Genomic DNA, 25,734 nt, shown 5'->3' with positions numbered 1-25,734 from the left:
GTGCAGCAGTGCTCCTAGGGGCTGACTCCATGGGTGCTCAGCACCCACCGGCAGCCCCCCCCCCATTAGTGCCTCCCCACCTGCCTGCCAATCAGCACCTCCCCCTCCCTGCTGGCACCTTCCACCTGCTGCAATCAGCTCTTCTGCAGCATGCAGGAGGCACTGGGAGGGAGGGGAGAGGAGCAAGGGCAGGGGGTGCTCAGTGGAGGGAAGAAGCCGGGCATGGGTGGGGCCTTGGAGGAAGGGGCAGCGCTGGGGGGGGGGCACCGCCCCCAGCACATTAGAAAGTTAGCACCTAGGCAGCCTTTGTGAAAAAGAAAAGGAGAGAGCCGGCGGCTATGGTGCCCAGCACAGGGATTTGTCATTGTATCGTTCATCCCATATTTACCTGAGTAGAAAACACCAAATAGAGAAATCTGTAATACTACCCCGGGGGCAGTCCTTCCCGGAACAACGCTCCCTCCCAGTGCCCCTTCTTAACACAGGCCTTTTCCAGGCACACAGCTCTGGTGACTCACGTTTGCCCACGCTCCCTGCCCGTACAAGCTTTGCCAAACTTCAACATTCAAAGTCCTTCCTCTATCTCAAGGTCTGTCTCACCCTGCCGCCGGAGCTGGGAATGCAGCAGGGGCTGGCACGTCCATAACTATTTATCCACACAACACCCCGCCCCGACCGCGGCATGGCCGGGTGAAGGGCAGAAGGGCCAAGCAGGGTACAGCCGGGAGCTCAAAGACAGCAGTGGCTTTTCCTAGGAAGCCTGTGAAGTGCAGGTGATGGAATGTTATGCTTGGCCCTGCCAGCCCCGCGGCCTAGGAACGGAGGAATCGTCTTCCCACACACACAAGAACGGGGACTGCATGACTTACTCCCCTTAGCTCAGACCGTGGGAGAAGGGAAAACAGCAGGAGAAGGAGAGAGGCTGGGGGAGCTCATTGCTTTCCCGAACTCTGACCACCCCGAAAAACACAGACACCCAACGGACACAACTGCCCCACAGCTACTGCTACTGCTCTGGTCCCCCGCCTTCCCTCCCCTCAACTCTGCCAAGATACCTCAATCCTACTCGGCAGCACTCCCTGCTATTCAAGTCCTGGGCCCCCAGTGAGTCTACTGATGCATCTTAATCCTGACCAGCAGCCCCCCCTGCTATTCCAGGCCTGAGCTCTTTCACAGCTCTGCTCAGGCACCTGCAACAGGACTTGCGACAACCCTTCTTGATCCCTCCTTCCTCTCTGGGAGCCCGAGGAGACCGGGCACTTGCACAGACGTCAGAGATTCAGCACTTCCCCTCCATATGCCTCTTTCCCCTATCTGCCTTGCCTGACTCTCTGGGGGCAGGAACTGTCTCTCATTAGCACTATGTAAAGCAGTGGCTCTCAACCTTTCTACAGGACCCCTTTCAGGAGTCTGATTTGTCTTGCGTACCAAACGACTTGCTTACAAAATCGGAGACAGCCATACAAACGTGTCCCAGACTGACAAATTGCTGACGTTCTCATTTGTACCATAGAATTATAAAATAAATCAACTGGAATGTAACGATTGTCTGTCATTTCAGTGTATAGTCTATAGAGCCATATAAACAAGTCATTGTCTGTATGAAATTTTAGTTTTTACTGACTTTGCTGGTGCTTTTTAAATGTAGCTTGTTGTAAAACTAGGCAAGTATCTAGGTGAGTTGATGTACCCCCGGAAGACCCCTGTGTACCCCCAGGGGTCCATGTACCCCCGGTTGAGAACCACTGCTGTAAAGCATCCAGCATGACGGGGCTGTGATCCCAGCTCTAGGTGTTACAGTAACAAAGAACAGTATTAATATCCTACTTCCCATTTATCACCCGTTTCTCTGCTTCGCTAAACACAACCCTTCTCGTCTTCTTCCCAAGTTCTCTCTTTCATTTACTTCCCCCCGTATCTTTTTTCCCTCCGCCTCCCTTCCCTCTACATCTTACTTTGCTTACCCCCTTCCTTTCCTTCCACTCATTTACTGACAAATGCCCCATTCTTAAAAAAAAAAACCACCACCACAGTCAACGTGCCAAACCCACCGGCCTTCCTCAGATTAATCGCACTGTCCACTCCACCTCCACCAGTCACCTCTCCTCTGGTGGAGTGGGTTAAACTCACTGCATCTGGGTCCACTGCTGGGCCGTCTTCCTAAGGACAGGGGCTTCCATCCAGTCATCCTCACCAGTCCTCTGAACTGTCACGCAGCATCTCTTAGAAGGTCAGAGTCACAACTGTGCAAAAGTCTCTACTATCAACCGACAGAGAGAAATCAACCAAGGCCCCAAAAGATGGGTTTACAAAAATACCCCCCCAAAACTTCTGAAAGTGGAGGAGCAGCTTAAAATTAACTCTGACGGCCACCTGAGCAGGCAAAGGTCACAGTTGGATGGACGCTAACCAGAGCCTAGGAAGACAGCTGCTCTTCAACGTGCATGCTCTGAATCCACTGCCAAGCTGTGGGCACGGCCCTGGACCAGCTCCGCCAAAAGGTGTAGGGACAGAGCAGTGCGCACACGCACGTCATACAGGGAACGGCCATCTCACCTGGCGCTACAGCATGGCTACCTGATAGCACTGCTCTCTTCCCCCAGAGCTAGAGCATTGCACCTGCAGAGAGCCTGACTCAGTAAGAACACCCGTCTCTAGCAGGGGGAGACCCACTTGTAACCCATTCATAGCCTCAGAGATGGGGAAGACGTATTAATTCCCACATTGTCCCCATGACTCAACCCATGACTCCTGAGTCCCAGCCCAGTGCACTGTCCACTAGGCCACGCTGCCAAATAACACATTAGCCTCAGGCCCTTTCTAAGCAGAGAGGAGTCTCCATCTCAGAAGCGCTCACCATGCAAAATTTCCATCAAGATGCTTCTTGGACAGAATGCAGCTTTTCAGTGACAATGGAAAAAGCAAACTTGAAAAATGCTGGTGCAAACAACCAAAAAGGGTGTTTTCCTAGAATCAGGGCTCAAGGGACAATCTCTATTGAGAAGAGGGATTTTCAAGCTCCAGGCCGAATGACTTCTTTGCTGGGACTCCCAGTCGGAGGGCAAATTACTGCCAGTTGTGGTGATAGGAGACAGCAGCTCCCTGTGATTTGCACTGGAATCCCTACTCTCGTTTCGTTTCACACAGGCCACCAAACAAGACGGTGACAACTTGCAGTCACTGTTGACCTGTGCTGGATTTGAACCAGCGACTTAGCCACTGCCAGAGTCTGTTTCATGGAGGACTAACTCCAATTCATGTAGACAAAGAGAGAGACGCCAGTCAGGGCATTCCTTGGGATTCTGACAGGATGGCGACATGACTGGGAAATTGTGAAGCGTTAACACAGGAACCCAGCAAATCCATGGAGTTGGTCTTGCTGTGTCCTGAGACTGATTCTTCTTCTTTACTTCTCCGTGGACCCACAGATTGTTTGTACCGCGGCCTAGATTCCCAGCAGCCTTGCGTTGATAGACTGGTCGGAGTGTAGCGCAGAAGCGTCATTTGCTGCGTTGGCTGTTCTGGAGTTCTGCTTAGGAATATTCTTGGGAGGATAGTTGGTATTTGCACTTAGCTGCGCTTGTTTCTGTTTAATTCCAGGGCAGGGCCGGATTACCCAGTAGGCAGACTAAGCACATGCTTAGGGCACCAGCAAAGCAGGGGGGACCAAAAAAAGGAGATTTTTTTTTAATTTGATATTTCAAAACAAGCACTGAAGGAGTCATCATGGGAAAAATCAGAACGTTGTTAGACTTCCTTACACTCCACTGCACACTCTTGCCCCGTTTTTCTGTTCTCTTTTGATTACTTATCCCCACCTCAACCAGGGGGGCGTCCTGCTAACATAGATCGAAATAATACGAGGAAATCAGAGACTGTAACTGATCGTCCTACTCCTGGTGGTAAAACAGACATTGTTCTAGAAGGTGTGGATGTGTCAGAGACTGAACCTGCTCATGCTGTAAATAATAGGAGGAAAGATCCTGGTATGTGGGTTGATTTCAGTACCGATGCTGTAGCTTACTGGATGGATCGTGGACCAAATGACTGTCAACGCTGCACTGGGCCATTTGAGAAATCACGACGGACTTTTACCAATGACACAACATTGAAAGACGGAATACAATGTGTATTTCCAAATGTAGAGATCGCACTACGTATTTTTCTAACATTGACGATTACTAACTGCTCTGCAGAACGTTCTTTTTCTCCGCTGAAAAGAATAAAAAACCCTCAGAGAACAACAATGTGTCAGGACAGACTTGCTTCACTTTCCCTATTGTGTATGGAAGCGGACATGCTTCGTCGAGTCAGCTTCGATGAACTTATCCAGAATTTTGCAATCAGAAAATCTAGAAAGAAGCTATTTTAATTTCAGCATACATGTCAGTTTTGTGTCATTTCGAAAAATAAAATTTTATTTTACGGTATAGGATTGTTTTTTATTTTGAATTACATATGGGGGGGGCACCATAATCTTTTCAGTGCTTAGGGCCTCTGAAGGGCTTAATCCGGCCCTATTCCAGAATTATATCAGGGGTGGCCAAACGATGTCTCGTAAAGGTCCCCATACTCCGCCCCCCCCCGCCTCCATTCTCCATCTACCAGACTTGGTGGGGTGGGGGAGGAGCTCAGGGCTTCTGCCCAGTAGGGAGAGGGGGCTTGGGATATCAGCAGGAGCGGAACTGAAGCCCCGAGCCCCGGCAGGAACGCCCCATGGGGCTGGAGCCCCGAGCCCCAGAAGGTGCCTCCTGCAGGGCTGGAGCCCTAAGACTCCCCTTCCCGCAGGGCTGAGGCCCCAAGCCCCGGCAGGCATATCCTGGCTCACAAACGTCTGAAGATGGTCGTATGTGGCTTGGTGGGTCAGTAAGTTTGGCCACCCCAGACTAGTTTGCAAGGGGAGGTCAGCAGTGTGAGGAGATCGTGTTTTGGGGCAAACCCCTATGCACACTTGATTGGAACTGGGATGAAATGATTGGAAAATCTGGGAAATGTTCTCGATAAGTGTGAGTGGTTGGAGGGTCGGATGCGAAGACGATATGATATCAAGTAGGGAAATACCTACACGGAGAAAGTGTATTACTGGTGGGGTCTTGGTCTAGCTGACGAAAGCATAGTGAGACTCAGTGGCTGGAAGCTGAAGCTACATACATTCACACTGGAAATAAGGGGCACATTTTTAACAGTGAGGAGAACCAACCATTGGAGCAGCTTACCGAGGGATGGAGTGGGTTCTCCATTGTCCAATGCCCCTTTGGGGAATGCAAGATTATTCCCTATATTCCCCCAATATTTTGTTTTGCCTGTTCCCCTAGGGAGATTATTCCACAGCCTAATAGTTCTCACTTCTGTGAAATTCTCTACTATTCCCTTTCTTCAACTGTATCCCATTACTCCTAGATACACCCCCCTGACCTACTGCAAATGTTCCCTCTCCTTTCTGAGCATTCCCATCCTTCAGATGTATGTGAGTCATGGGTTCTATTCCCAGTTCTGCCACTGGCCTGCTGGGTGACCTTGGGCAAGGTACTTTCCCTGCTCTGTGCCTCGGTCTCCCAAGCTGTAAAATGGGGTAACGATAAATACCTCCTTTGTAAAATGCTTTGAGAGCGACAGATGAAAAGAGACCGATATTGTTTGACACAGGTTACCAAATCACCATCAGCTGGTGGCAACTTTGGACAGGGCTTGAAAACGCCTCTCCTCCAAGGGTGAGTGGGAATCTTTCCCAGCTGAGTGCCACCAGCTTCTGTAAAATCTAACTTTCATTAACACAAAAACAAACAAACGTTTCTCACAAAAAACCTTCCAGGCCGTGGACTAAATGTAAAGCAATGCAGAGGCATCTGCCTGAGCCAGCAGACAGCTCCAGTGTCGCCGCTGCTGCTCTGGGCTTTCCCAGGCTGCAGCAGAGAGGAAATTCATCAGTTACCATGATTTTTCATTGCTCCCATAGGGCTCTGCATAACCAGGATGAGTAGTCAGCACGTCAGAGAGGGTGCTCGGTGCATGACAGCCATTCATGTGAATGGAGTCATTCCGTAACCTCCCCGTCTTCCCCACCACACTGAATTCTCTCTCTAACAAACCAGTCACTAATTAGGCACAGGACACTCTGGGTGAAAGCGTGCCTCACTGAAATCAGTGGCAAAGCTCCCTGTGACTTCAGTGGAGCTGGGATGTCACCCAGTGTTGCTGTAATAAATAGTATACTTGTCTTTCACATAAGGTTCTTAAACTGCCTTCTATCACGGAGAACATAATCCTTTCCCGCAATACCACCTACCTTTACTATGATTTATTATTTGTATTATTGTAGGGCCTAGAAGCCCCAGCCATGGATCAGGCCCCCATCACGGTAGATACTGTACAAACACAGCTCTCCAGGGAGCTTAAAATCTAAGAATACCACCAACCTGTTATTTAGTGCATTTCATCTGCAGATCTCCAAGTGCCTTACAAAGCAGACAGATTTCATTGTCCCCATTTTGGGTAAAACACATCAGCTCCCTGTGCCTCAGTTTCTCCAGCAACCCAGTGGCAGAACTGGAAATTGAATTCGGGTCTCCCGAGTCCCAGTTCAGAGCACTGTCCACTCAGCCATGCTCCTATCTATGCCTGCAGCACTCAGTAGTCCCAGGCAGTCTCTCCCCTAAGTGCTGGACACATTCAGAGGGATATGGCCATAGACAGAACAATAATGAACGTTGTGACTGTTTCCTAGAGTTCTTTAAGGTACCTAGAAGCTTCAATGAGTGATGCTGGAAAAAAAGGCGGATTATAGAGATAATTAATTAGCCCTGTGAGGTAGGTAAATCGCATCATCATTCTACAAATGGAGAAACTGAGGCACAGGTAACACGGGAAATCCATGAGCAAAATATAGAATGCAGTGGGCCCAGCTCCCGGTCCCCCTCGATGCTCCCACCACTCAATGCACCCCCTCCTTTAAGTCCATTCAGGCAGCAGGTTCCTCACTCTCTTTCCATGCAGGCACGACAGCAGCTAGTACCCACGTGAATTCAAGACTCCCACACAATGTCTCCTAGCAATAACTGCACCCTGCGTCTCAGCAGTACTGCTCGCCCCAGAGCACTGCGCACCCAGCACTGCTCGCCCGAAGAGCTGCCTCGCAATTGGAGTTTCGTCTCAGTTGGGGTGGCAGCCCCACCGTCCACGCAGAGGATGCAGAGTGCTGCTGGCCAGTGCAGAGGTGTATAATCCTGCGTTTGCCCTTCCTCCCGCCAGGCAGCTAACACCTGCAGGGACCGTACCCCACAACAGGATTTTGGCTGGCTTTTGTGCAGTAGCTGCATGGGGTTATCCTTGCGCTCCATGCTCTCCTCATGTCTATACACAGGGGCTGGCCAGAATCCGACTCTCCATCCATCCACAACAAGGTGACAGGCACCTCAAACATATGATTAGTTAGACGGAACCAAGAACACGTCCTTATTTACTTTCTCTCCACCAGTCTACACTACGGGATTATTCCGATTTTACATAAACCGGTTTTGTAAAACAGATTGTATAAAGTCGAGTGCACGCGGCCACACTAAGCACATTAATTCGGCGGTGTGCGTCCACAGTCCGAGGCTAGCATCGATTTCTGGAGTGTTGCACTGTGGGTAGCTATTCCGTAGCTATCCCATAGTTCCCGCAGTCCCCCCCTTGGAATTCTGGGTTGAGATCCCAGTGCCTGATGGGGCAAAAATCATTGTTGTGGGTGGTTCTGGGTAAATGTCGTCAGTCATTCCTTCCTCCGGGAAAGCAACGGCAGACAATCATTTCGCACCCTTTTTCCCTGGATTGCCCTGGCAGACGCCATAGCATGGCAACCATGGAGCCTGTTTTGCCTTTTGTCACTGTCACCGTATGTGTACTGGATGCCGCTGACAGAGGCGATACAGCAGCGCTACACAGCAGCATTCATTTGCTTTTGCATGATAGCAGAGACGGTTATCAGTCGTTCTGTACCATCTGCTGCCATTGTAAATTGGCAATGAGATGACGGTTATCTGTCATTCTGTACTGTCTGCTGCTGTCATGGGTGCTCCTGGCTGAGGTCGGCCGGGAGCGCAAAGAAAAAAATGGGAATGACTCCCCGAGTCAATCCCTCCTTTATGGTATCTAAAAATAGAATCAGTCCTGCCTAGAATATGGGGCTAGTGTACTAGAGAACCAGTGTATCAGAGAACCAGAGAGCACAGCCGCTCCGTGTCAGATCCCGCAGAAATGATGAGCTGTATGCCATTCACAGGGGGTGCCCCTGCAACAATCCCACCCGTTGCGTCCCTCCTTCCCCAGCCTTCCTGAGCTACCGTGGCAGTGTCCCCCCCATTTGTGTCATGAAGTAATAAAGAATGCAGGAATAAGAAACAGTGACTTGTTAGTGAGATAAAATGAGGGGAAGGCAGCCTCCAGCTGCTATGATAGTCCAGGCAGGACATTAAGCGGTGTGGGGGAGAGGAGCCCAGCATCCCACTGCTATGATAGTACAGGCAGTACAGAAGCTTTTCTTTACACATGAAAGGGAGGGGCTGATGAAGCTCAGCCCCCAGTTGCTATGATGAGGACGGTTATCAGCCGTTCTGTACCATCTACTGGGAATGACCGGGAATCATTCTTATTTTTACCCAGGCGCCCCCGGCCAGCCTCACCTGAGGCCAGCCAGGAGCACTCATGGGCTGATAATGAGAACGGATACCAGTCCTACTGTACTGTACCATCTGCCACCGGGGAGAGGGGAGAGGATGCTGCTGTTTAGCTCTCCAGCACCCCGTCTACCAGCAGCATGCAGTAGACATAGGGTGACATTGAAAAAAGGCAAGAAACGATTTTTTTCCCTTTTCTTTCGGGGGGGAGGGTGAAGGGTGTAAATTGACGACATACACCCTGAAACACCCAGGAAAATGTTTTTGACCCTTCAGGCACTTGGAGCCCAGCCAAGAATGCAAATGCTTTTCGGAGACTGCGGGGACTGTGGGATAGCTGGAGTCCTCAGTCCCCCCTCCCTCCCTCCATGAGCGTCCATTTGATTCTTTGGCTTTCCGTCACGCTTGTCACGCAGCAGTGTGCTGAGTCCCTGCTGTGGCCTCTGGAGATTTTTTCAAGTGCTTTGTCATTTCGTCTTCTGTAACGGAGCTGTGATAGAACAGATTTGCCTCCCCATACAGCGATCAGATCCAGTATCTCCCGTACGGTCCATGCTGGAGCTCTTTTTGGATTTGGGACTGCATCGCCACCTGTGCTGATCAGAGCTCCAAACAGGAAATGAAATTCAAAAGTTCGCGGGGCTTTTCCTGTCTACCTGGCCAGTGCATCCGAGTTCAGATTGCTGTCCAGAGCGGTCACAATGGTGCACTGTGGGATACCACCCGGAGGCCAATACCGTCGATTTGCAGCCACACTAACCCTAATCCGATATGGTAATACCGATTTCAGCACTACTCCTCTCGTCGGGGAGGAGTACAGAAACCGGTTAAAAGAGCCCTTTATATCGATATAAAGGGCCTCGTTGTGTGGACGGGTGCAGCGTTAAATCGGTTTAACGCTGCTAAAATCGGTTTAAACGCATAGTGTAGACCAGGCCTCAGTCGTCTCTTTTCCAAGCTGAAAAGTCCCAGTCTTATTTATCTCTCCTCATACGGAAGCTGCTCCATACCCCTAATCACTTTTGTTGGCCTTTTCTGAACCTTTTCCAATTCCACTATAATGCAGCCATCTCTGCAATTCCGTTAGAAAGGATTAAACGTGTATAAGGGATTTATTTAGACTGTAAGCTCCTTGGGGCGGGGCAGGGCAGGGGGTATCCGTGTCTCCTCATTCTGTGTTTCTAGGGTGCCTGACACACTAGGATCCTGGTCCACGACAGGAACTCCTAGACCCTACTGCAATAGAAATAATAAAATAAAACATTAATCTTACGAACCACCTTGTTTCAGGGCACGAGCCAACCGCTGACCTCCAGCGGTCAGGAAAAAACGTCCCGGATGGCAGGTAATTCCATCACTGTCAAGGAAATACATGCTCGCACCTCCCTCGGAAGCGTCTGATGCCGGCCCTGGTGAGCAGTGGCCAGAGCAGTGGGCTGGGACTTGGCAGATGACGTGCGGCGTCCCCAGCCCAGCGGCGCCGCACACCGAATCCTGGCAGAGGACACCAGAGCAAGGATTCCCCCTGGGGTCTTTGATGTCTACGCAGGGTTTGTACATTCTCACCCCCCGAAAAGCCCTCGCCAGTGGAACTCACTCCCCCTGCGGCACAAGAGGGGGGACTGCACCTACCTTGCAAGATTTGAAGCCGAAGGTCCAGAGAGTTCAGCTATTTCTTCTCCCTGATGCTGGGACCCTATAAAGGCTAAACACCTTGCAGACCCCCTGCTTGGTTTGCCCAGGGGTTAGTGCTCCTAAGGGGACAGACAGGAATGGAGCAGCCAGCAGGTTACCCTGCACAGCCACGGTGTCCAGTAAGCAGCCTCCCCACAGGGTGGGGCAGCTCTGCCCCGCCCCTCCAACAGGACACTGCAGCTACAAGCCAAAAACCCAGCCCTCAGCTCAGATGCTACTCAATTCTCATGCAGAACCCATGCCAGCCAGTCAGACAGCTGGAAGCCCAACTCCCAACCACTGATAAGAGTTTGACGAACACTGCACTCTGCAAGGACTAAACTCTCCTCTCACCCCAGAGGGGCTCCCTCCTTGGCAGCTCTCCCAATATTCCATGTTTTTCATCCAGCCCCAGCTCCTGGAGTCATGTGATGATGTGAGAATCTCAGCGTTCAATGGGGAAAAAAAATAGCACATTTTTAGCCCTTGCGGGTGCGGAAAAAAAACCTTGAAAACGTCACCCTCGCAGGCACAAAGGCTGACAGGCAAACCACAGGGATTACTCTCTGAAAAAAAATCTTGCCGTTTTTAAGCCAACTTCATGATTTTTGGGGACCTGACTTTGATCACACAAGGCTGGGGCGCACTGGGGAGGCCGCGTGGGAAAACTGCCGCTGTGCCCACTCCGTGGATTGACAGAAGTCCCGTCTCCAGGGCCGATGCCTTTCAGGCTCCACATTCTGTAAAAACCTGGAAAATCATCCTGATGTTCTGGGGGGTTTTAAATCTACGTACTGCTTTTATGATGAAACTGCTTCCTAATTGGCCATGGCACGTGGCAGCCTGATCTCAGAGCCTGTCGTGACGCAGTGAGGACTATGGCGAGCAGCTGCTACCGTACTGCTAGAAACAGCCACCATCTAGATCAGAGATCTCAAACTCAAACCACCATGAGGGTCACATGAGGACTAGTACATTGGCCTGAGGGCCGCATCACTGACACCTTTTCATACAAAGATACAAAAGCCCCCCCCGGTCCCGCCCCCACCCCTGCTTCCATGAGCTCCACCCCTTCCCCGCCCCCATTCCAACCCCTTCCCCAAAGTCTCTTCTCCGCCTCCTCCCCCAAACACGCCACGTCCCTGCTCCTCCCTCCTGGAAAGTCCGAAGTGCCGCCAAACAGCTGTTTGGGGGGTGAGGGGAGCCATGGGGGGGCCGCAGGAAATAACTCCACGGGCCACGTGTTTGAGACCCCGACCTAGATCAGCATCCCGGGGATCGATTCATTTACTAGGACAGATTCTGTCCCCCGCCCTGGCCCTACAGCCAGGGGCATGGCTAAGGGTGGAGAGTCTTGGTAACACAGACGGATTCTGGGCTGTTCGGCACCGCGGTGAAGTCCACTGACAGTCCTCAGGAGGCTGGGACCACCGGCCTCAAATCCCAAAGGTACAAAATGGGCTTCTCCCGGCAACTCTCAGCCACCGTATGCAGGAGCCGGAGAGCATTATGTAATGACAACGTTCTGCTCCTTTGGCATCTGTCACTTAAACATCTCACACCACAAGCACCAAGCATCACTTTACAAAGAAAAGCCAGGGAAAGGGACCCGGGCCGGATCCTGCTCTCAGTCACAGCTTTGTAAAAACTAGAGTAACTAACTCCCTGGACTCCAGCTGAGTAAATCCAGATTTACAGCACAAGAACAGACCAAAATAAGGCCCGTGTATGTTTCAGCATGCTGCACAGTCTCTGGCAATGTCGAAAACACCCTCTCCTCCCTGGCGCTCTGCCCACCACGACATGCAGGCTTCAGGGGGTGGTGTGGAAGCCACAATATGCCTCTCACTTTGCAACTGAGAGCTCTTTATGGCAGTGCTCAGAGACACAGTAATACACCTTGTCCCTTCTGCAAGGATTCGACCAGCACATAAATATTTATCCTGAGGTCACCCATTCATTTCGTTAGGGAAGAACAGAAAGGGATGCAACAGCCAACAGGAAAACATTCTCTGAGGCATGTCTGCACTAGGAACACACACTGGCTGTTCACGAAGCCGCACCCACAGTGTCAAGCAAACCCCTGCCGCCCAGAACCTGTATCCGTGTCTGTATTATGTGCAATTACTTTCTAAAAGCTCACTGAGGCTCTGGTACAGAGGCAGTGCAAGGCAAACATAACAGCCAACCCACGCCCCCAAGCTGGTAGATGACAAGACGTCTGCAATCTTCAAAGCATTTTTTACACTTAGGAAAATTCTCCTTGGTACATAGAGGCTGAGCCTCAGAGCCTGATTCTCCTTCCATTTACACCAGTATAAATTAGGAGTAACTCCACTTAACAATGGAGTTACACTGGCATGGACTCACAGTCAGACCCCAAAGAGAATTGATCTTATAATTAAGGTGCTCTTCTACTAGGCATTCTGACTAGCAATTATTTTTACTTGCCCAGAGGACCCAACCGTTATGTTCACGGCATACAGACGGAGAAGGTCGAGAAAAACCACCAAATACTCTTTTTGGAAGGTTGCAACATAACACCATAGTTCTTCGATCCAGAACCCTGACACACAAGAACCCAAAACAGAGAGAGACAAATCAGGCTGCTCTCTAAGGCAGAGCGCCACAACTCACTCCACCTTGCTCTAGGCTTAGTCTTTGCAGACTGACTGCTGAAGACCCAGATCACATGCTTCCCTACAGAGCCCACTAGTCTGCAAGCAGGACCAGGAAACCCTTTATGCTTAAAATGGCAGCTTGTCGTTATAACACAGTTTTCGATACATCACACCAACTAAGACCAGAGCCCTGCTGTGCTAGGTGCTGTCATATATGAGGTAAGAGGGACAACCCCTGCCTCGAAGACCTTACAGTCTAAGTAGACACAGGGTGACAGGGGAAACAGAGGTGGGGAAGCCACTTGTCCCAAGGGGCATGGCTAGGAACAGTGACCTAGTCCAGTTCCCTATGCATGGGACCACAGCACCTCTAGAGATGAGTTCAGGCTGCAAAACTCAAGTCTGAGCTTTGATTTTTGTCCAAACTTCCCACCAGATCTAGGGGGAAATTTTCCAGTCAGGTATTTCAGTCCAGACCCTGCTTACCATCAGGGGTGCCTGCAGTGAGAAGTCGCCCAGGCTCTACCTCCCCCGCTTTAAAAAACATTTTTTCTGAAGGAGGAGAAATAAAACTGTTCTGGACAGAGCTCGGGTCTGATTTTCCCATCAGCGCTCCGCCTCCATTCCAGCATCCTTCCCAAGCACAAGCTGTCCCATCAGAGAAACACACTGGCTCAGGCTGGGGCCTGACTCAGCAGGAAGTGGATCTACACCCTCAAGCCAAGAAAGAAAATAAAAGAGGTTTTTCACTAAACCTCAAGGAAAAAACAACCCGATCTCTCGCTACAGGGAAAGAAAGGGAATCTCGCGATGGGTGGGATTTCTGTACGAAATGCCACGAAGCGCCAAACTCATTTCAGCCAACGCAGTGCAGGTAGCAAAGCAGCTTGCATGGTGAGGGAGCTGCTCGAATCCCTTCTTCTTTGCTGTAGCTGATCTCACTTCTTGGGAGATTAGCCCGCTGGGTTCTTACAGGACCGGATTCAAAGTTCATTTAAGTCAATGGGAATCTTTCTACTGGTGGAGCAGGCCCATAGAACACATTTTATCTGATCGTCTCAGAGCGTTATACAGTACGAACATTCATTCATTCTCCCAACCCTGCCCGGGATGGAGGCAAATATTATTTATAGCCACGTGACAGAGGTGAAACCGTGCACAGGCAGGTTAAATGATTTCCCCAAGGTCCCATGGTGAGGCAGAATCCAGGAGCCCTGACTCCTAATACCCCAATCCAACTATTACACCTCATTTGCACCCGCATACGGGCCTGGGTCAGCCCCTCGGGCCTTCCCACAACCTGAGCCTCATTTTACTTTGGACAGATCCAATCGCAGGATCAGGGCCTTCAGTTCTACTTTCCCGATTCCAACACCTAATTTCCATCCACAAGCACCACGGAATAACCTTCAAGAGCCAAATGCTGCCCGTGGGCGTGCATGACTTCCACTGCATCCACGCAGAGAACTGCGCGTGCATCAAAGGGCAGAAACGGGCCGAGCGAGTCACAACCTACTCCCTACTGGCTGCCGTGGGCTTTTTCATTGCCCGTTACCAAAACACAGGTGTTAACAACAACAAGAGACTTCTTTTCTATCAGTTTTCCCATTGCCCACCCTGTCTGATCAATGCAACCGTGACACTGCCCTTGTCTCAGGTGGACTGAAGTGCGACAAGGAAGAAGATGGGTGGTGGTGATTATCGTAGTGCTTAGGAGCCCCAGGGCCCATTGTGCTAGGTGCTGTACAGACCCAAAAGATGGTGCCTGCCCCAAAGACTGTATCTATGTGCAGATATTTTGATCATTGACAGCAGAGGGTAAAATATTTTAAAATCCGCGTGATAATTTCATGGGGCTTTAATAAAGTACGTGGGCCTGTTGTAACATATTTACAGCTCTACATCCCCACATATGTACAAAGACCATATTTGCAAAATTTGCTGCTGGTCTTTGAATGCCTCCATTTTCGGGCACCTCACTTGGCCTCCGTTTTCAGATGGGCTGAGCTCACACGGCCCCCAGGAGTCGTCTTTCCTCTTATCTGAACTCTGTCTTAGGCCTGGTCTTCACACAGAAATTGTAACACTTTAATTACACTGGTAGCACTAACGCAGTAACGCTCCCCCTCCCTATAATAATAATTGGAGATATACCAATCTCCTAGAACTGGAAGGGACCTTGAAAGGTCATTGAGTCTAGCCCCCTGCCTTCACTAGCAGGACCAAGTACTGATTTTTGCCCCAGAACCCTAAATGGCCCCCTCAAGGATTGAACTCACAACCCTGGGTTTAGCAGGCCAATAGCTCAAACCACTGAGCTATCCTTCCCCTTGCAGGAATGGAAATAAGCTATACTGGTGTAAAGCCCTTTTATATGGGTACAAGTGAGCGTACACCAAGAGGATGAAGTTGGTTCCATATTCGCCGCACCAGTTACTTATTCGTGGTTCCCAGTTCCTTATTCAAAGGCAAAATGGAACAAGTAATCTACCACTGAGAGCTCTTGACACGTGTCTTGCTGTGAGCTAGCATCAGCGCTTGATAGGCTCCCCATCGAGACAGCTGCGCCCTGTGCCACTGGGGCTCAGGGACCGGGCCCCCACTCCTCACACAGCACCAGGCTCCCTCACGCCGATGCACTAGTGCACTTCGACGGCTTTGCGCTGCTCTGGTACCCGCGATGCTGCCCTCAAACGTTAACTTTACGATTAACACTACAGATCTTCCAAGCCACAGAAATACCGCTCGGCCGCATTCCCTTTGAATTTCTTGCTTCGTGTTCACACGTGACATTTATTTAAAAAACAAACAAGGAAACGGCAAGATTAAACAAAATACGTTAAAGTGTAGTTAAGGTTGAAAGCATGCATCAGCAACTGAAAGGTTACTTGAACCATTACAGGGATCTTTTAATTATCCTAAACCCAAGCATTGCAAACCCAGGAATTTCAGAGTTAAGATTATATTGAAAAGAAATCCAAACCTGTTAACCCATAGAAATGAATCATAATGCACCTAAACAGCCGTAACTCCTTAACTTAACCTTAGCTCTGAATTTCCTGGCTTTCCAATGCGTGGTTCTGGGATAATTGCAACATCTGTGTAAAGATTTGCACCCCTAAGTTATGGAGATGTAGTCTCAGCCTTCACTCCATCTTAATGGAGCCTCGTCTTGTAATTCACATTAGGTTTTTTAAAACCCTTTCAAACCAAAGCTACAACTAAGCTCCTCTCCCCGACCCATGGTCTGTTTCCCCTTTTGCCCTTCCCAACCATCTCTGTTCCTTTTTCACTAGGTGCTACAGTAACACAAATAATAAATGATGAAGGGCCCAGGCTGGCCACAACTAAATAACGTCTTGTATTTAATCACAGAGCAGACACAGCGCCACAAGTGCAGCAGGAGCTTCCCACCCCCTGACAACGTGCCCCACCCTTGGAGGGCCCACTTTGGGGGGAAGGGGCGTTTGGTCCCCAAGGCCCATTCTAGTCTTGGCAGCTTTTCTTCTCTGTTATCTCCTCACACTCCTTTTTCTATAGTGTCTCATGTTTTACACGGTTTCTGTTTAATCAGTTTTTCTCTAGCATGCCCCAAATCCCTTTCTTGCAATGTTTTCTTTTGGATTTAACCTTCTATCCAGTGTGCGTTTCTGGCCTCTCTGATGAGGGTTCAACCATGGCGGTGGTTTCTGTGCTTCGGACACCCATCCATGGGGATCTGGACTCAGACTCACCAAAGCTGTCATAGAATCATAGAATATCAGGGTTGGAAGGGACCTCAGGAGGTCATCTAGTCCAACCCCCTGCTCAAAGCAGGACCAACTCCAACTAAATCATCCAAGCCAGGCCTTCAAAACCTCTAAGGTTGGAGATGCCACCACCTCCCTAGGGAACCCATTCCAGTGCTTCACCACCCTCCTAGTGAAACAGTTTTTCCTAATATCCAACCTAGACCTCCCCCCCTGCAACTTGAGACCATTGCTCCTTGTTCTGTCATCTGCCACCACTGAGAACAGCCGAGCTCCAGCCTCTTTGGAACCCCCCTTCAGGCAGTTGAAGGCTGCTATCAAATCTTCCCTCACTCTTCTCTTCCATAAGCTAAACAAGCCCAGTTCCCTCAGCCTCTCCTCGTAAGTCATGTGTCCCAGCCACCTAATCATTTTAGTTGTCGTCCGCTGGACTCTCTCCAATTTCTCCACATCCTTTCTGTAGTAGGGCCCCAAAACTGGACACAATACGCTAGATGTGGCCTCAGCAGTGCCGAATAGACGGGAATAATCACTTCCCTCGATCTGTCCACACAGGCCAGCAAACAGCTGTCTGGTAATAATGTCCTTCAGTCACTAGCAAGGTGTGCTGGATTAGAACCGGTGACCTAGAGGTGAAAATATCTACATCCCATCCCCAGCCACCCAGTCTCCAATCCATCTACCTCTCTTCCTTCCACACTGGGAACTGGGACCCAGGGAGCGACGTTCAGGAATCAGAGCAGGCCTGTCATTTTACAAGATGGGCGGCAGGGGAGCCAACAGAAAGAGTGGACAAGAATATCTAAGAACATGGGACATTTCTCCTTACCACGTCACTATTCTCTGGGCTGACTGATTTGTGCAGCCAGCATTAGTCAAACTGGGAATGTAAAAAAAACAACAACTAGTTTACTGTGAATGATTTATGGGGTTTCTTCACTTCCTGAATTCCTTGGGCAAACAGCTTCCCCCCCCTCCAGGCCTGTCTCCCCTCCCACCGTTTGTCTCTCTTGTCCATTTAGGTTGTAAGCGCTTCAGACCAGGGCCTGTCTCTCACTGCACGTGTGTACACAACACCTAGCATGCTGGGGCCTTGAGCTCAGGGAAAGGCCTGTAGGCACTTCTACAATACAAACGATAAATAATAGACACTTGCCCTCTGCCTCCCGTATTCTAACTTAGCCCAGTGCCGCACTGTCTGAGTTGCAGAGACTGCAGGGGAAAGTTTACAGCTAACCAAGCCGTTTTAATTGAAACGGAGGGACAATTACACAAGAACTGTTCTGGTCACCTTCTGCTTTGGAAAAATCTTCTCGCTGCCCCTTTTGCGCCCTCCCTTCCGCACGCACAAACATCTACATTTTGGACCGAACTCAGAACAAGCAGCTGGATATGCAGGGGCCACCCCCAGATCCCTTCCATGGCTCGAGGCAAGGACTGGACATAGCTAAGGGCATTCTTGCATTTTCCATTTGCACAGGAGCTCCATGCAACCTCTGCCTGGATGGGAAACGGACATCGTTCCAGAGTCAGGTTTGCCACACACTCCAGCTTGCTCATCTAAAGCAGTAGGTGAGGAGGTTTTAAATCTGCGTGGCTGAGGCCCAAGCTGCCTTCCACACGTTCTCAGCCCTTCCTGAGTCAGACCTCCCATGGCCTCCAATGGGAGCTCTGCCTAGCCAGGGATGAGTAAAACCCGGTAGTTACCGATCCATCAATTCAGCCTCAACTGTTGCTGTGATTTGATCACTGTATCGTTCCGTCCGCTGTGCATTTCGGGAAATTATATTCATTGAGAGCCAATGACGGGTTTGTTTAGGTTCTATGTGCTTGTACATTCCCTTAATAAAATCCATAAAAATTATACCCCGGTGGTTTCTCTTTTAAGACAGCAACAAGGCTAAACAACCCCCAGGCCAGAGATGAGCCCCTGGACTCTCCCCTGGATTAATAGCTCATTACGCTTACACTTTCCAGGCTCAGGGCATGGAAAGCCCTGACCTCAACCAACAGGGAGAGGGGCACTGCCTCCAAGCTCCCTGGAATTCCCTGCACGTTTACGGTTCTATGTCCCGTCTAGCTCTGGCGGGTGACCAGCAAGGCAACGGCCACTCTCTGCAGCACCGTCCCCTGCTAAACCCGCAGATGCACAAGCAGCGTTAACGCCCTCTGGGCTGAGCTGCTGTGTCGAGAGCCCAGGAAATTGACTTCTTCTGGAAAGGGCCCACACCCACAGAGAGCAGCAAGCATCTGGATCGTGACTCTGCAGACCCAAGGGAAGCTTTGGTCCCCGAAATGCGCTCTGACCCCTGTGCAGCAGCATCAGTTCTTCAGGTTTTTAATCAGGAAGTTGTCCCTTTAAAGCGTGATCAGCAACACGACTGTGAAATGAACCAACCACCCAGATCCCAAACCAAAGCGAGAATCGCTGCCTGCCTGCTAGCTCGGCCCCATGTGCAAGGACCAGCCGGGCCCCCTCCCCTGCCTAATGAAGGCCCAGCAAGATACGTTCTGGGACCAGACCCTAGAGGACATCACTGCAGCCCGTGACGCGCGAGGCAGAACGCAGCCCAGCCTGCTTGGTGTCAATAATCTAAGCAGGCCTGATTCGTGAGCAGCAGAGACAAGAAACCGGATATTTGCCAGTGAATCTCAGACCATTGGCAGCATCACCTCCAGCCATATCCAATGCCACGCTGCCCACCCGACTTCAAACCCCACCACAGAGCTGCAGTGGAATGTTACCAGCTGGTCTGAGGAGAGAGCGGCAAAAGGAAGGAAGGAACAGAAAAGGAACTGGATGGGGGAGAAGAACCGACATGAAAATGGAGCCGAGAAGGAAACAGTGGAAAATGATCAGAGAAGGCCTGTGAGAAAAGCAGCAGCGAGGCAGAGGAGAAGAGCTAACATGGTCCATGTGCTGTGCGTAGCTTGGCGGCTTATGCCTAGGGAGCAAGTGGGAAAAAATGCTTTGAGCCCTAATTCTGAGCACAAGCCTCCCCTTTGCCTTGCTGGTGGGGGCAGAGAGGAAGGCTGCCTTTCAATTTAATTTCCCTTGGAATTTCACTAGGGTTTCGGTGACAGGGTGCGGGGGCCCGAAAGGTTTGTGAACTCAAAGCAGTTTTGCAAACACCACGAAGAGTCGGAGAAATTCATGCCATCGGGCTCTCACCCCCTAGCCAAAGCCCTTCCCCGTAAAGCCAGCCACTCATACGACACTGCGCATGACGATTTCGTCCCACGTCCCTTCCTTGCACCGTTAATCGCAGCTGCAAGGGAGAGCGAGCTCTGGCCACCCCAAGCTCAGGCAGCCTTAAAGCAAACGTGAACAGCAGCCCATGGTGCCCGGCTTTACAAGGGGCTGCCTTCTGCAGCCGGGAACCTACTTATGAATAAGGTTGGTCTTTTGGTTACGGCATCAGAATGGGATCTGCAAGACCTGCGTTCTGTTCCTGGCTTGTCCGTGGAAAGTTGACTAGGGTATGGCCACGCGGGAGCTGGAATTTCCCGCTCAGGTAGACATACCCGCGCCAGCTGCGATTGAGCCAGTGTGCTAAAAATAGCAATGCTGCCGTGATGGGGGGAGGGGCTAATCGCCCCAGGTATGATCCCACCTGAAACCCTAGACGTACTCAGGTCTGGCAGCTCACCCCACCACTCCTGCAGTTACACCTGTCCGAGTTGGAAATTACAGCTCCTGTAGAGACAGTCCGCGACTGACTCGCAGGTACAGGTCTCTCCACCTCACTTCCCCATCTGTAAAATGGGTATAACAATGCATCCTTTCTCCTACCCTTAGCCTGCTTTGCCTGTGTAGCTAGGCTTTAGCACAGGGAAAGGGGCTGTCTCTCCCTATGTGTCTGCACAGGACCCAGCACAATCATCTCTGTCATGCTACTGCAATACTACCAATGACAACGGATTCCTCCCGGGTTTCGATAGCCCCAAGGAGTCGGCCAGTTCAGCCGCCAGTAACCGTGAAGGGCAAGGACAGGCCCAGAATGTAGTTCCCATTGTTACTTATTAGGTAGAGAGGAAAATGTCGCCCCTGCAAATTGCCATTTAGGACTCTGGTTTGGATTTATGGAGAGCACTCTAATAAATTAAACTCAGGGCTTATGTTTGTTTTTGTTTAGGCCAATAGACCCTATTATTTTCTTTAATACAGCCAAATTAATTAAAGGAAGCAACTAAACGGACGTCAGTCACTCACTTATGTAAATAGACGCATCCTGAGTTAGAAAACAGCTCAAATGGCTATTCCACGGGAGGTCTTGAAAGCTGCAGGCCAACTGGATTATGTTATCATCATGAGAAATTAAAACAAAAATCATAGCCTACAAAGCACCTATTAAGGCCCCGGTTCCGCAGAGCAATTAAGCATATGCTTAACAGCCAATGGGTCTTGAGCCCATGCTTATGTGCTTGGCTGAACTGGGGCCTTCAAAAGTGTAAACTCCTTTAAAAAAAAACACAACAAAAAACCAGAACACCTCCCACTCCGGAGACAAAAGGTTCCAGATTGTGTCCACAGCTTCCAGTGCTGGCAATCAAATTCCTGAGCTGCTTTGATTCACATCCAATCTGACCTAATAATCTCTTCTTCCCCCTAAACCACCCCCTCCGCTCCCCGGTGCTGCTGCATTCTTCTCCTCTGGTGACAGAGCATCCGATTCTTCTGGGAATTCCTAATGCTGGGCTGACTTTTCTTTTGCATTTAACAGCATGTGTCTTAAAAATATCAGCTGAAAAAGACTTTTTTTAAATTTATTTGTTAGTATTTCTATCTGGTACAAACTGTGAGTTGTCCAGACTCTTGGGTGGATTTTAGCCAAGTTGGCCAAAAGAGGAAGAACGAATACAATAAATAAATAAACCACAACCCACCCCCACAGGCATGCTGAGTCTGCTTCAGCATGATGGGATCAGTAAATCTAGCTAAGCTACTGATGTCGAACAAATGACCAGCAACCCGTTACAACACACCCGAGTGACACATGCCAAATCGCTGTCACCCAGAGAGAACTAGGGACCCAGCCATACCAGAGAGGGCAGATTTTTCAGTTCACTTTTTTTGGGGGAAAAAAGCATTGCTGGAAAACTTTGGTCCATACAAAGTTTTTGTTGGCCTGGAGCGATGTGGAATATTGATCAGGGGTGGAATCACTGGTTAAGCCTCAGCAGCAGAGATGAGCTGATCTTTAAGGAGAAAAGCACTTTTTTAGGGGAGGGGGGTTTACTGTGTTTTGAATGAGCTGTGTGGTTTCATTCCGGCTCCCTCTCCATCCCAGCCCCACTTCGAGCAGTGCCAGGGAGGGGAGCCCTCCACATCTGGTTTCACTCAGCTCTTTGCTGCCCTCCCTTCCCTGCACACCCCCCACCCACTGCCTCCTTTCCCTCTTTTCTTTCAAAAAAAAGGAAGAAAAAGGAATCGATCTAGAGCAGCCGATGCACAAAGGAACCGAGCACCTCCCCCCCCAACTCTCTCCCTCCCAGACACACTCCCAGAGTTGGAAAAACACGTGTAAACTCTACCTGAGCGAGCAGCGCCGAGACGCAGACCAAGGCTCAAGACGCAGACCAGCGTGTATTGCAGCATCCGTGGCCATGGAGAGCAGGCGAGATTAGTGAGTTTCATGCCCAGGGATAGGTTTTGCTGAAGGTTTTTTTTTTTTTTTGGATGGAGGCTGGATTCCTCCCTCCCCCCCCACACACACACAGTCTCTCGCCTTCTCTCCTTGCAGAACTCCTGAGCTGGGTAACTGTTTTCTCCCTTCTGTCCTCCTCTTGCTCAGGAGGGGAGGACGCTGGAGGAGAGGGGGGTGGAAAGACAGAGAGAAGGAGGAGAGGAACACCAAAAAAAAAAAAAAAAAGAAAAAAAAGAAAAGAAAAAAAGTGGCTCTGCCTGTCTGCTAATGGTTCAAAGAAAGCTTCAGAGTAGACACTGCGTCACCGGAGAGCCAGTCACTTGTGGGCTGATCCCAAAAAAGCAGGGAAGGGGAAAGAGAGAAGGGAAAAAAAATGTTTCAGGCTTAGCAAACTGGAAGCAAACTCCTGAGGAGCTTGGCAGGAAGCGCTGCACGTTAGCACCGGGAGCTGTTGCAACACTTTGCAGTGGGGAGCTGGGGGGGGGGCAGCCTTTCCTGTGTGTATTGCAAAGCAGTTTTGGGGGGTGGGAATGGGATGAAATGTATAGCCCCCGGCCGGGAGGTCAACTATTCAGACCTACCAGCTCCCACCCTAAACGCCACAGTTTCCCTCTGCAATGGGAGCTCGGGGGGGGGGGGCGGTTTGCTGTTGTCTTTGTTAATTACAAGCAACTGTGGGGGAGAGGGAGCTGTGGATGCTCCCTCCCCCAGGAGATTAGCTCGGCAAAATTCCCACCTCCAAGGCGGCCGGAGTCCTTCTAGATTTTACAAATAATGTAAAACCAAATGCACTGCTGCAAATACACACACACACACACCCCGAATCATGCACCATGTTGCAAACTTCTATGGTCTGTCTCCTCCCCATCCTCTTGCCGCCAGGTGAGACTAACTGCCCCTGGAGTCATTCTCCCAGGGGAACAGGGCACCGTGATTTTAAGGCAACACAAAGTGATCTGCACTGGTGCACAAATACAACCCAGGAACGTTCCTCGAGCGAGAGCTACTCCACTGCCCCAGCGCCTTGGGAGGACTGCGCTGAGCAATTGTGCTAACTCGCTCCAGCTGTAGCCTGTTCCCCCTGGTGGGCCAGCCAACGCCAGTGAAACCCGCCACGCCAGCCTGTGCGTGTGTGGATGGGACCTGAGTTAGGGGCAATGCTTGACTTAAGCCTGCAGCCAAGACAAACCCTAAGGGGGTTGTGCCCCCCTGGAACTACGGAGCATCGTCTGATGCTGCTCAGCTTGTGGAAGGGCCCACGGTCTTTTCCTGCCTCCGGCAGGATAGTTCTGGAGTCCTCCCTGGTGGATGGAAATAAGGAATAAGAGACACAAGGCTTTGTTTTAAGGGCCAGTTTAGGGAAACACCATTGCACTTAGCCCATCATGGAATTGTCTCTCCAGTGTGCAATGCAATTATCATACGCGTCAAGTTAATGTTTAACTTAACGTTCCCAGTTGTAACGCATGTCAGTACATCGCACAGTAAAGGATGGGGGGGGTCACCCTAAGGGACAAATCAGTGAAAGAAGGGACGTTCTGCATGAGGTCCGACAAGATGATCTAATGATCCCTTCTGGCCTCAAAGCCTAGGAAACATGGAGCCCCCAGGATGCTTTCCTCCAGCCCACAGCTCACCTGGCCTCCGCCCAGCAGGCTGGCCCATCCTTGCTATTCCTGGGGATCCAAGAGGGCGTGGGGGGTTGGCTGGAGGATGAGATGAGGAGTGAGCATAGTCTGCTTCAGCATGGACCACACGTGCCTCTCCTAGGGTGACCAGACAGCAAGTGTGAAAAATCGGGACAGGGGGTTGGGGGGCGGGTAATAGGAGCCTATATAAGAAAAAGACCCAAAAATCAGGACTGTCCCTATAAAAATCGGGACATCTGGTCACCCTAGCCTCTCCTGCCCGCCGCTCCCAAGCAGCAGCCCTCTGCCCAGCGCTGCCCCAACGGGCCGGTTGGCACTAGCCGGCATCACCTGAGGCACAGAGGTTCGTAGCCTGGGCGCATCCACCCTGGTCTCTGTGAACGTATAACCTGCAGCCTCCCCTGGCCTGCCAATCAATTCACCAGAGGCAGAGGAGGTGGGGCCAGACCAACCCAAAGGGCAGGCTTCTTTCCCCCATCCCCCACGCACCTGTACCTGCTGCACCAGGCCAGCAGTTCCTCCTCCACCTCCCGCTCCCCCTTCCAGAGGAAAACACCCAAAGCCTGTGAGGGAGAGAACTAGGAGCAGGGCCGGGGGGAGCCAAAGATGCTCTGGGAATCTCCACTTAGCGGGATAAGAAGAGCCCGCGGGGGTGGGAGAAATGCCCCTGCAGGGTTCGGGTAGGAACAAGGGAAATGGCCAGTGCTGGGGAAAGAAAGACAAAATTCTTAAAGTGATGGAGGTGGGCATGGGGGGGGGGCGGGGGACAGGGGTTGCTGGGCACACAGAGGGCAGTGGGGATGCATCAGTACAGGGCACCTGACACCCAGTTGAGCAGTTCTGATTTCACCCAGCACCGGGGGACGAGGACAGCTGGTAGTGACCCCTCGATTTAGGCTGCCCAGCACTTCCCATTATAAAGGCTTCTTGCTACCTTTGATTTGAGACACTCTCCCACGTCCATCGTTTGCAGCAGGTCTTTGAGCAGCTCCTCCATGCAAGGACGCCGCAGGGGTCCTCCACCCTGAGGAGTCAGCAGCCCTGCATTGGGGATCCATCCCTAAAATGCACCATGTGCTGGCACTCGCAGTATCATAGAATCATAGAATTCAAGATCAGAAGGGACCATTATGATCATCTAGTCTGACCTCCTGCTAGATGCAGGCCACATAAGCCGATCCACCCACTCCTTTAGCAAGCGACCCCTGCCCCATGCTTCGGAGGAAGGCGAAAAACCTCCAGGGCCACTGCCAATCTTCCCTGGAGGAAAATTCCTTCCCGACCCCAAATATGGCGGTCAGCTGAACCCCGAGCATGCAGGCAAGACTCTCCAGCCATACCCTCTGGAAAAAGGTTATATCATATCATTGACCCATTGTACTATTTACCAGTGTGGCACTTAATTGACCTATTGACTAAGCCCGTTATCCTATCATACCATCTCCTCCATAAACTTATCTAGCTTAATCTTAAAGTCATGGAGGTCCTTCGCCCCCACTGTTTCCCTCGGTAGGCTGTTCCAGTATTGCACTCCCCTGATGGTTAGAAACCTTCGTCTAATTTCAAGCCTGAATTTCCTGACTGACAATTTATATCCGTTTGTCCTCGTGTCCACATTAGCACTGAGCTGAAATAATTCCTCTCCTTCCCTGGTATTTATCCCTCTGATATATTTAAAGAGTGCAATCATATCTCCTCTTATCCTTCTTTTGGTTAAGGAAAACAAACCGAGCTCCTCA

At 50.7% G+C, this 25,734-nt stretch overlaps 1 protein-coding gene across 1 annotated transcript in view; it reads right to left on the bottom strand.

Moving 5' to 3' along the window:
• MRC2 (mannose receptor C type 2) overlaps nucleotides 1-22,495 on the bottom strand; it is a 91,211-nt gene extending 68,716 nt beyond the window's left edge. The window contains exon 1 of the mRNA XM_039516951.1: nucleotides 22,234-22,495. Coding sequence (XP_039372885.1) covers nucleotides 22,234-22,336 — 103 coding nt within the window. The 5' untranslated portion in view covers nucleotides 22,337-22,495. The remainder of the gene's footprint in view (nucleotides 1-22,233) is intronic.
• Between the last annotated feature and the right edge of the window lie 3,239 nt (nucleotides 22,496-25,734).

The sequence above is a fragment of the Mauremys reevesii genome, linkage group 27 (genome assembly GCF_016161935.1).
Source record: "Mauremys reevesii isolate NIE-2019 linkage group 27, ASM1616193v1, whole genome shotgun sequence".
NCBI classification, from domain to species: Eukaryota; Metazoa; Chordata; order Testudines; family Geoemydidae; genus Mauremys; species Mauremys reevesii.
The sequence above is the reverse complement of the archived record's forward strand: the minus strand, read 5'-3'. Positions and strand labels throughout refer to the sequence as shown.